The 11,716-nt window shown below is 42.5% G+C and overlaps 1 protein-coding gene across 1 annotated transcript in view; it reads right to left on the bottom strand.

The window, feature by feature from the left end:
* Nucleotides 1–131: 131 nt before the first annotated feature.
* The window catches only part of LOC138970795 (uncharacterized), a 102,625-nt gene continuing 91,040 nt past the window's right edge, over nt 132–11,716 (bottom strand). The window contains exons 77-88 of the mRNA XM_070343333.1: nt 11,700–11,716; nt 8,626–8,733; nt 8,150–8,221; nt 5,958–6,133; nt 5,536–5,690; nt 4,614–4,777; nt 4,101–4,151; nt 3,556–3,597; nt 1,871–1,991; nt 1,097–1,200; nt 731–845; nt 132–417 (exon numbers count right to left, since the gene is read on the bottom strand). The exon at nt 11,700–11,716 is cut by the window's right edge and continues 118 nt beyond it. Of these exons, the coding sequence (XP_070199434.1) occupies nt 291–417; nt 731–845; nt 1,097–1,200; nt 1,871–1,991; nt 3,556–3,597; nt 4,101–4,151; nt 4,614–4,777; nt 5,536–5,690; nt 5,958–6,133; nt 8,150–8,221; nt 8,626–8,733; nt 11,700–11,716 (1,252 nt within the window). The 3' untranslated portion in view covers nt 132–290. The remainder of the gene's footprint in view (nt 418–730; nt 846–1,096; nt 1,201–1,870; nt 1,992–3,555; nt 3,598–4,100; nt 4,152–4,613; nt 4,778–5,535; nt 5,691–5,957; nt 6,134–8,149; nt 8,222–8,625; nt 8,734–11,699) is intronic.

Genomic DNA, 11,716 nt, shown 5'->3' with positions numbered 1-11,716 from the left:
CGGAGCCGCCTTCATTCTCTGAGTCCTCTATCACACACACACACACACACACACACACACACACACACACACACACACACACACACACACACACACACACACACACACACAAACACACACACCATGATCTCTATCGTTCGAGTAACTAACTATCCTTCATTTCAGCCTCCTCGGCGAAACACATCACAATTCAGTATTTACACGACAGATTCCTTGCTGTACGAGCACTCCACCGTAGTGAAACCAACAACGAAGAACTGATCCATAAAAGTTTGGCCTCCCTCCAGTGTTTAGCGGGGCACATAGCCCGGCGGATACTGGATCTGAATGTACGAGGGGCACACTGGCAGCTTGCAGCACTTGCCCGCGGGTGCTGGATCGTAGTGACACGCTGCGGGCAGGTTGAAGTCAAGACACCTGAATCCAAAGCCAAATTGCATTGTTAGAACGTATAGGTAAAGCGGATAAAATTCAGGACACTCTACAATAGTAATTAATCATCAGAAATGATTGAAGTTAGTTCCCTTTAGTTCAGTCTCGGCAGTCACGTGACTTGTGACTGCTGATCACTTCCTCTGTGCATTTGTACCTTGATTTGTGTTCAATCATTTCAACCGAATTATGTAGCCAATGTTTGATAAAATAACACTGTGCCATGTCTTGCTAAAGCCAGTACAGGTGATTGGTAATACTATTTACCCACCGCACTCCGTCTATGGAGGAAACTTACATGGAGGTGCACTGATAGCGGCCTGTGCCACCGTCCACACATTCACACGTGTAGTCGCAGCCATCGTTCCACTTTTGGCCTTGCTGGTAGATCTGGCTCTTGTACACGCACGCGCCTGATAATGAGGAAGAAAAAAAAGTGAATTTATTCAAACAATTCAGTTCGTTAAAAGAAGATAGCACTAACAAACATACACACGCACGCACGCACGCATACTCGCTCGCTCGCTTGCTCGCTCACACACACATACACACACCGTGCACACACACACACACACACACACACACACACACACACACACACACACACACACGTACCCCCCTCTCTTAGAATGTTTACTGAAAATGAATCTAAAGTCACACTTACTCCTATCCGTCCCAGGACATCCGGGTCCCATTGGTTTGGCGCAGCATTCTCCGTCCGGTTTGACAAGATTGCATAGCGGTGGAAGCGTAGGGTAAGTCAAACATCTGAAACGCGGGAAGGCAATATAAAGTTTCATTCTTGTATATAGTTTTTACTAAAGACTTTTACTAAAAGAATGAGAAGATACGGAAGTAAAAGCTACCGGAAATCGACGATGTTTGGATTGTCAGACTTTCTCTTATTGAGGCAAACTTTTCCACGTGACATTATAAGCCAATCACTAGTGTTTGATACACCGTCGCTGACAAGGAGCACGTGGGAAAGTTTGCCTCAATAAAACCCCAGAGTACTGTGCACGTGGGACAGTTTGCCTTAATAGAAGCATATTATTAGAGTATTTACTCTTTCAGAACCCACAAAAACCCAGGCGACAAAGTTATTTCCGGATTTCGTCCATTGCAGGAATGAACATTCCCATCTGGAAATCAGGAGTTGCAGAAATTATTTCCTGATGGTGAAAATCAAAGAGCGAAACTTGAGGAAAATGTCAGAGCTACGACAGGCAGATTTGGCTGATTTCGAACATTATCAACTTTCACCCCTGCAGGTTGGGATGGTACACTATAATCTGGGGTCAAATGACGGGTTTGGGGGCACTCCAATACATGTACTTACATATCAGTGCATATATAGAACCCTCGGGATGCGTACAATATAATACGTAGAGTCAAATGACCAGTTTGTCTACTCAAGATCTGGTACTCATGTACTTACAGATCGGTGCACCTGTAGAAGCCTCGGGATGCGTCCTCACAGGTACAGTTGTACTGGCACCCATCTTGCCACCACTGGCCTTGCTTGTAGACGTTGTTTTTGTACACACAGGCACTGCTGGCTGTGGAAAGATCTCAATTTGTTTAGTACAGCGTGGGCCTCAACAAATCTAAAATATAAAAAGTTGAAAGGTAAGTACGTCGACCTGATAGTCCTTGTATTGAACGGACATACCACCGTGATGAAGAGGGTCATACCTAAGACTTTAAAATTGGCAATCTAGTGGCTGCTCCGTCTGGCGTCTGGCATTATGGGGTTAGTGCTAGGACTGGTTGGCCCGATGTCAGAATAATGTGACTGGGGGAGACATGAAGCCTGTGTTGCGATTTCTGTCTTGTGTGTGGCGCACGTTATATGTCAAAGCAGCACCGCCCTGATATGGCCCTTCGTGGTCGGCTGGGCGTTAAGCAAACAAACAAACAAACAAACAAACTGATGAAGAGATAATCAAAAGATTAAGACCTAATTAGCCCAGAAAGGCGTTGTCTTTCCAATATCAAGTTGTCGAGATGGCTTATTTGGGAAGATTTCGTTTTGAATGTTGACGTACTCCGGTAATAACTTTGGGTTGAGAAAAAGTGAATACTCTTGCTTTTATTGAGGCAAATTTTCCCCACGTGCTCCTAGTCCACGTGTTTCAAACCCACTCCTCGCTAGTGACTGGCCTATAATGTCACGTGGGAAAGTTTGCCTCAATAAAGCTATGAGTATTCAAGCTTTCATAACACATACAAAACCGCCAGAGTTATTTCTGATTCTCCGTGCATTAAACTTACCTTTGATTTTTCATTTGAGGTTTGGAACGTTAGCAGTCTATCTGTTTCGGATTCTTTTCCAAAAAGTCTAAAACGTTCGTTGTTTATGGGTTTTTTTTTTCAACAGTGAATGTCCTGTTTGGCCTTAAGGCCTTTGAGGACGGAGAGAATCATTTGGCAAAATTAGATAATTTTACACTAGAAAGACTATTTCATTTCTTCAACTGTTAAAAAAACCCACAGACACACAGACACACACACACACACACAGACACATACACACACGCGCACACACACACACACACACACACACACACACACACTAACACACACACACATATACTCAGTCACACACACGCATGCCGCACACACACACACACACACACGCACACACACACACACACGTGCACACACAAAACAACAATAACCACAACAACAAAAAGTATCTTTCCGTTTCTAAAAAAGTTGATTCAGAACAGATTGTGTCAGACAGACATAATTACATGTTGAACAAACAACTCTTGCGGACAAAGGGACACACCAACCAACCAACCAAAGAACAGCAATTGAGAACTATGGGGAACTATAGTCCCCTAGAGCACCAAGAATCATTGAATGAATTAGGGACTTTCATCCTCTTTCACAAAACAAGAATGGTATGCAACGTTATTTGAACGTTTACTTTATGACAAAACAAGACGTTACAGTCGCTAGATATTCGACCCAATGGCCTTGACACGTGGACAGACAGTTAAACATGTATGATACAAATAATGAACCTAGCTAGCGAGTCAATGATCAAGGACGAAATTAAGTGAAATATGAACTAAGGCAAAAGATTAATAAAGTGGACAGCCGAATTAAACTCACTGTTGTTTGTTATGGAGGGCGGATTCGTTGCTCCATTGCTACCTGAAACATGGAAAACGCAACACTTTGAAAACAACCAGTCAGCAGACCAGAGAAAAGCTAAATCGAGCGAAGACTTAAACGTTTATTTGTGTAAATGTAACATCCTTTGTAACATACATCCGCCAGTCTTCTTTTCTTAATCACGCAGACATTGCACTAATTAGTTACTTAATCAATTGATTGATTCAACCAATCAGTCATCAATCAACCAAGCAATCAGTCAACAAATTGATCATTCATTAATTCATAGCCAAACAACAGTCTTGCTATCCGTGAATCTTGGTCTATCTGTACAACACTTTCGCTGTTTGAGCATAAGTGCACACACACACACACACACACACACACACACACACACACACACACACACACACACACACACACACACACACACACACACACACACACACACACACACACACACACACACACACACACACACACACACACACACACACACACACACACACACACAACTTTACAAAATAGTGACAAGGACTTACAGCTGCCTCCTTGTCCCAGAATGGCGAAGACGTCAGCCGACTGCATGTTGCCTGGAATAATGATAAATCATAATAAAGAATGTGTAAACCATTTATGAGTCACATTCTTCTTTTATATGACTGTGCTTTAGCAAAAACGGTATCGTAGCCACATATATAACAAATTGCAAACTAAATGGTATCCTCATTTCATATTACCTGAAAAGTTTAGAAAGAATGTGTAAAACAGTTATTATTGGAGAGTGCAAGTCACTTTCTTCAAAGGCGCAGAGTATTATACACATCGGAGCTCAGTGTTTTTCACTGTGACGCTACGATAGCTGGCTCAATTTACCCGTGGCATTGTTTTGGCTCAATATTTTAAGGTACCGCAACTCTGTCAAATCCATGAAAACCTCCGACAGAGTAATTTCCGACAAACGTCAAATAATGTAGCGAGCATCGACGCTATCAAATTGTAAAGACGAACACATTTTTTCCCTTCTGGAAACATTTTCAGAGGTTTACACGTACCCGAGTTGAAACTGGAGGCGGTACCCGTGGAGGAGTAGTAGAAGCCTGGGTTTGTGCCTGCCTCGCTGGTACACGTGTTACGGGTAGACACCATAATCCACCCGCTTCCTGTACATCCGCTTACTGGCTGACCGATGAAGAACTCATGTCCTGTTGCCGGGTCTCTGTTTGTCATAGAAGAATAGGGTTTCGATTATGTGTTGATTTATTGATTGATGGATTGCTTGATTTTATATACTCTCTCTCTTTCTTTCTCTCTCTTTCTTTCTCTCTTTTTCTCTCTCTCTCTCTCTTTCTTACTCTCTCTCTCTCTTACTCTCTTTTTCTTACTCTTTCTCTCTATTTCTCTCTCTCTATTTCTCTCTCTTTCTTTCTCTCTCAGGTATAGGCAGACAGACACACGGAAAGCCAGACTCCCGGTGACACACGCACGCACACAGACCTTATTCCCCCTCTCCCTACTTGCCTCCGGGCCTGATGCGGTGCTTGTCACACACACACACACCCTCCCATCTCCCTCTATCCACCAGATCCCCCACCTCAGTCCGCCCCTATGTTTCTCCAAGTCCTCCAAGCGATCCTGCCAACTTCAGAAATTGTTGCTGGCTGTTGATGTCGCTGAAGATGCTGTTATTGATGCGACGCTTGTCACCCCCCGCCCCCCACTCCCTCCATCCACCAGCCCTATACCACCACCCCCACCCTCCCACCAACCCCGTTTTCCCCCAACTCTCCAACTGACCCAGCGGCCAGCCATCTGCAGGAACTGTTGCTGGCTGTTGATGTCGTTGAAGATGCTGTCATTGATGCGACGCTTGTCACCCCTCCCCCCCCTCCGCCCCCAACTCCCTCCATCCAGCAGCCCTATACCCCCACCCTCCCACCACCGCCAACCCCGTTTTCCCCCAACTCTCGTACTGACCCAGCCATCTGCAGGAACTGTTGTTGGCTGTTGATGTCGGTGAAGGTACTTTCGATGATGCGACGCTTGTCGAACCAGCTGTCTCGTCCTGTGTTACGACCGTCGAATGTCACGTGCGCTTTCTCCATTCCATTGTTGTACACTGCCACCTTGATCTGAACACACACAGGGAGACAAAGGGAGATAATATATAGAGACAAAGAGACAGACAAACAGATTCACAAGACAGGCGGAAATTTGGCAAGAGCAATTCTGTCGCTGCACGCCATCGCCAGGGATAGCAGTCCGAATTTCCTTGAGGAAATGTCCCAGGAAACAATAAGAAATAACAAAACCAACCCAAAGAATTGCAAGCACACTGCAGGCGAGTCGTTTAAGCATTGTTTTCTTCATCTCTTTTTCGATTCTAGTTGGACGCTCACCCTGTCAAAGTCGCACGTGTCAAGGTCGTTTGCGATTTGTGGCTTGTAGTGTCCGACGTAAGCGCTGGTCAGCTGCTGAGCAGCGGGCACACGAGTGTTGGCGGTGTTGGGCGATGACCACAGGCTCCACATGTCACCTGGTGCCCCACCCACTCCCTTCAGCAGGAGGGTCCAGCCTGCGAAAAAAATATGAGGACAATGCATGCTTCAATCAAAAGGACATGTCATCCTGGGCAATGCATGCTTCAATCAAAAGGACATGTCATCCTGGGCAATGCATGTTTCAATCAAAAGGACATGTCATCCTGGGCAATGCATGGAGGCTTCAATCAAAAGGACATGTCATCCTGGGCAATACATGCTTCAGTCAAAAGGACATGTCATCCTGGGCAATGCATGCTTCAATCAAAAGGACATGTCATCCTGGGCAATGCATGCTTCAATCAAAAGGGAATGACAATCTGGCCTATTTTCTAGCCTGCAAAAAAAAAAAAAATATGAGGACAATGCATGCTTCAGTCTAAAGGACATGTCACTCTGGGCGATTTTCTAGCATGCGGAAAGAATGAGAATAATGCAAGCTTTGGTCCAAAGGAAATGTCACTCTTGGCGATTTTCTAGCCTACGAAAAGAATAACAATATTGTAAGCTTCAGTCTGAAGGAAATGTCACACTGGGCAATGCATGTCTCAGTCAAAAGGGGATGTCAATATGGGCGATTTTCTAGGGTGCAATAACAACAATACATGCTTCGGTCTAAAGGGAATGTCAATCTGTGCGATTTTCTAGGCTGTGAACAAAATGAGTACAATGCATGCTTCAGTCTAAAGGACATGTCACTCTGGGCGATTTTCTAGCATGCAAAAAGAATGAGAATAATGCAAGCTTTGGTCTAAAGGAAATGTCACTCTTGGCGATTTATTAGGGGAAGGGCTCCTAATATGGACCGGCTCCTAATATGGACCACCACCAACTAACGGCGCTAGAGCGCTCAAAAAAGTTTTATTCGCTGTATTCACCCTCTTTGGATAACTTGCACATGTCAAAACAGTTGCAGAAACACAAATCTCAAAACCGATAGGCTTTTTCTCTTTTTTCACTTTTGGCAGCGTTCACTCTAAATTTGCCGCCTAAAACGGACTCGTTTATGTCTACAGCCAAAGCTTTTATCAAACAGAAATGGCTATATATGACAGCTAAAACCGTATTTGTTACATTTTAGCAGTGTTGACCCCGAGTTTATACTGCAAACAAAATATAATAGCAGAATCTCAAAGTATGTGCGAGTCCCCTAATATGGACCACCTTCAACAAATCGAAGAAAATAAAAGCTAAAGGCTATTTTCATTAATTCATTAAGAAGCTTGCTGGTAATAACCTATAACTAGCCCTCGAGATTTAAAACAAATGCAACGAAAAGTCTTCTTTTCGTGGAAGTTGATAATTTCACTTATTTTCACTCTGTTTTTGATAAGCTTCTTTAGTTTCCTGGTGTGCTTCAAATAATGCTCTCATCAACCCGAAACAGATAAATCTAGAGCATATTTTAATTAGGCTGACTTGTACACTAAGTTGTATCATGTTATTTTGAAATATAGGGGGCTTTTTACAGTGATTCGTGAAGGCCGCTTCACTGGTCCATATTAGGCGCCCAGGCTCCTAATATGGACCCTTTGTGATTTTTTCTGTATTTAATTTTTGCTGAAGGTGTATCAAAGCTATTTTACTCTAATTAGGCCTAACGGTTCACCTAAGAAAGAAGGACTACCAAACACAAAATGAAACTTCTTTGCACGAAAACAAGCGAGTTATCAGCAATAAACAAAAAGTGGTCCATATTAGGGGCCCTTCCCCTATCTTGCACAAAGAATGAGAATAGTAATGCATGCTTCAGTTCAAAGGAAAAGTCACAATGGGCGATTTTCAGCCTCCGATAAGGATAAGGACAAGGCTTGTCACACTGGACTAAAACAAATAAAGTATTGCGTATGGAACTCCGCATTGGTTTGTTTATCCCCCGTAAACGTTACAAATAATGCACCTTTAATGCTACACAAAGGAGGACAATAAAGGCAGCAATCTAAAAGGGATGTAATGATGAATGGTTCGTCAGCCTATGATAACTGTTTTGGGTCCTTGGTTTCAGAGCTGTAACATACAACAAGAAGGTTTTAGTGTTTGCGAGTCTTTACCTTGAGGAACCATGCCAGAGCCGCCAGGAATGATGCCGGGCTGTTGTGTCACAGGTTTTGATCCTGATCCCGCTGCACACAAAGTATCAGTGTGTTGAAGCGGTTAGAGAGAGAGAGAGAGAGAGAGAGAGAGAGAGAGAGAGAGAGAGAGAGAGAGAGAGAGAGAGAGAGAGAGAGAGATGATACTGAAAGTTGGGGGGTTGGGGGGGGGGGGGGGTTCGTACGTCTTATTTTAGTTCCTCTGAATTAATTACATATATAGTTGTTGGATGTAAGTTGTCTCTTTCTTTTGTCTATCTCTCGCCTCTTCAAACTTCTGCTTTCTTCTTTCATGCAAACAAACAAGCACACGAACACATAGTGCATTGTGTACGCTAGGTCAAGCCTAGCATCATAAGCTTGACGGCGCTCTGTAAAACTACGGTTGGGCAGTACAATTAGGTCAGTGTGCTTAGTGTAAAAGGCTCGTGACTCACGGCAAAGTCCACAGGTCTGTGCACAGTTGTCTCTGGCCCATGGCTCGTACTGCCCGCCACAAGCGTACGATCCGTACTGTTTGCAGTTGTTCAGCTTGTCGTAACATGCTGGTTTGGACAGAGTTGTCATCAGATCATTAAAAACGCGTCATCATATCTCTAAAAACGCTTTATCAGACCATCGAGAACGCATCATTAGATCACTGAAAACGCGTCATGAGATCATTAAAAACACGTCATCAGATCATTCAAAACGCGTCCTCAGATCATTCAAAACGCGTCACATGTATAGCATGCTGAAATATAAAACATTATCATCAGATCATATGTTGTAAGTCAGCTTATCGTAGTATGCTGGTTTATATGTGCACTTTTTTTTAATCAGATAAACACAATCATGACACAAAACGATCATTTAGGGCTGGCCGCAGTGAGTCAGCTCGTCATGGCATGCTAATTTATACACATTGTTATTAGATTATCACACATAACAATCATTTTTTGTACGAACTCAATGTTATGCTGTTCACCCTTCTCTGTTACAAATGGGCATAATGAACCGTACTGGTTGCATTAAACCAGCTTCTCTTAGCATGATTCTTTAAACAACATTTTAATCAGAACTTGATACAAAATATCATTCAGGCCAAAAACTCAACTTTTTACTCTCTATCGAAAACACGCCAAAAGCGTATGGTATTTATTGAATAATGTTGCTCAGCTTGTCTTTGCATTCAAACACAATTTTGATCAGATCATGATGCAAAACAATCATGTAGGGCATAAACCCGAGTGTACGCTTTTTACCCAAAACACGCGACAAGCGTAGGACCCGTACTGGTAGTGTTTGTTCAACTTGTCGTAGCATGCTGGTTTGAACCGAATTGTCACCAGACCATTTAAACCGCGTCAAAGGTGTATGACCTTGTACAGCTTATTGCTGGTTAAGGCAACATTTTCACCAGATCATGATACAAAACATTCCTATGGGGTCAGAACTCAAGTTTAAGCGTACTACACTTTTTCTGTTCAATACGCGCCACAGGCGTGTTATCCACATTTGGTGCAGTTACTCAGCATGCTGGTTTAGACCAAACTATTATCAGATCAACACCGTCATTACACACCACATGATGAGTGTGCAGGCTGTATGCTGGTTTAGACAGAACTGTTCTCAGATCAACACCGTCATTACACACCACAATGAGTGTGCAAGCTGTATGCTGGTTTAGACAGAACTGTTATCAGATCAACACCGTCACTGCACACCACAATGAGTGTGCAAGCTGTATGCTGGTTTAGACAGAACTGTTATCAGATCAACACCGTCATTACACACCACAATGAGTGTGCAAGCTGTATGCTGGTTTAGACAGAACTGTTATCAGATCAACACCGTCACTGCACACCACAATGAGTGTGCAAGCTGTATGCTGGTTTAGACAGAAGTGTTATCAGATCAACACAGTCATTACACACCACAATGAGTGTGCAAGCTGTATGCTGGTTTAGACAGAACTGTTATCAGATCAACACCGTCACTGCACACCACAATGAGTGTGCAAGCTGTATGCTGGTTTAGACAGAACTGTTATCAGATCAACACCGTCATTACACACCACAATGAGTGTGCAAGCTGTATGCTGGTTTAGACAGAAGTGTTATCAGATCAACACAGTCATTACACATCACAATGAGTGTGCAAGCTGTATGCTGGTTTAGACAGAACTGTTATCAGACCAACACAGTCATTACACACCACAATGAGTGTGCAAGCTGTATGCTGGTTTAGACAGAACTGTCAACAGATCAACACCGTCATTGCACACGACTATGAGTGTGCAAGTTGTATGCTGGTTTAGACAGAACTGTTATCAGATCAACACCGTCATTGCACACGACTATGAGTGTGCAAGCTGTATGCTGGTTTAGACAGAACTGTTATCAGATCAACACAGTCCTTACACACCACAATTGTGTAAAATGAAAGTGAAAAGGCTGATAAAAACTGTACATATTGTAACGATGAACTTGATGTATTGGAGCATTTTTTCTTTGAATGCCCAACAGTGCTCAGGTTTTGGAAATATATTGAAATGTACATTTTTAGTAAACATTGGCGAAAGAATTAGGTTGAATGTTACAGATATGCTTTTTGGTATAAAAAGTAACAGCAAAAATATGAAGAAGATTAATCACATTATTTTAATCGCAAATATGTGCGTAAGCATTTAAAAAAACAAACAAAAACCGATTCACGATTAACACTGGAAATTATTTTTGGAAATCATGTTGTTTTGAGATTTCGTTTGTCTGAAGTTTTATTAATTAAAAACAAATTATTGTTTATTTTCTTTGATATAAGGTAAAGACAGCCATACATTATGATGCGAATATTGTTTTTAAAAAGATCAATATATGATGACATATGATCATTTTGATGCTACACATGTTGACACGTATATTTTTTTCACGTATGACTATTTTTAGTCCTTTTGTATAATGTAAAAGTTTTTCTGAACCGCATGTAAATGAGAGAGTATGTGTGCAAACAGAAAATACAGTTACCATGTTTGTTATCTTGTGTTTTATTAATTGAATAAAATTAAAACACCGTCATTGCACACGACAATGAGTGTGCAAGCTGTATGCTGGTTTAGACAGAAGTGTTATCAGATCAACAGTCATTACACACCACAATGAGTGTGCAAGCTGTATGCTAGTTTAGACAGAACTGTTATCAGATCAACACAGTCATTACACACCACAATGAGTGTGCAAGCTGTATGCTGGTTTAGACAGAAGTGTTATCAGATCAACACAGTCATTACACACCACAATGAGTGTGCAAGCTGTATGCTGGTTTAGACAGAAGTGTTATCAGATCAACACAGTCATTACACACCACAATGAGTGTGCGAGCTGTATGCTGGTTTAGACAGAAGTGTTATCAGATCAACACCGTCATTGCACACGACTATGAGTGTGCAAGCTGTATGCTGGTTTAGACAGAACTGTTATCAGATCAACACAGTACTTATACACCACAATGAGTGTGCAAGCTATGGACTCACGACAAAGGTTGCAGGTC

This window comes from Littorina saxatilis, linkage group LG1, assembly GCF_037325665.1.
Source record: "Littorina saxatilis isolate snail1 linkage group LG1, US_GU_Lsax_2.0, whole genome shotgun sequence".
In the NCBI taxonomy this organism is placed as follows: domain Eukaryota; kingdom Metazoa; phylum Mollusca; class Gastropoda; order Littorinimorpha; family Littorinidae; genus Littorina; species Littorina saxatilis.
This window is presented reverse-complemented; position numbering and strand designations above follow the sequence as displayed.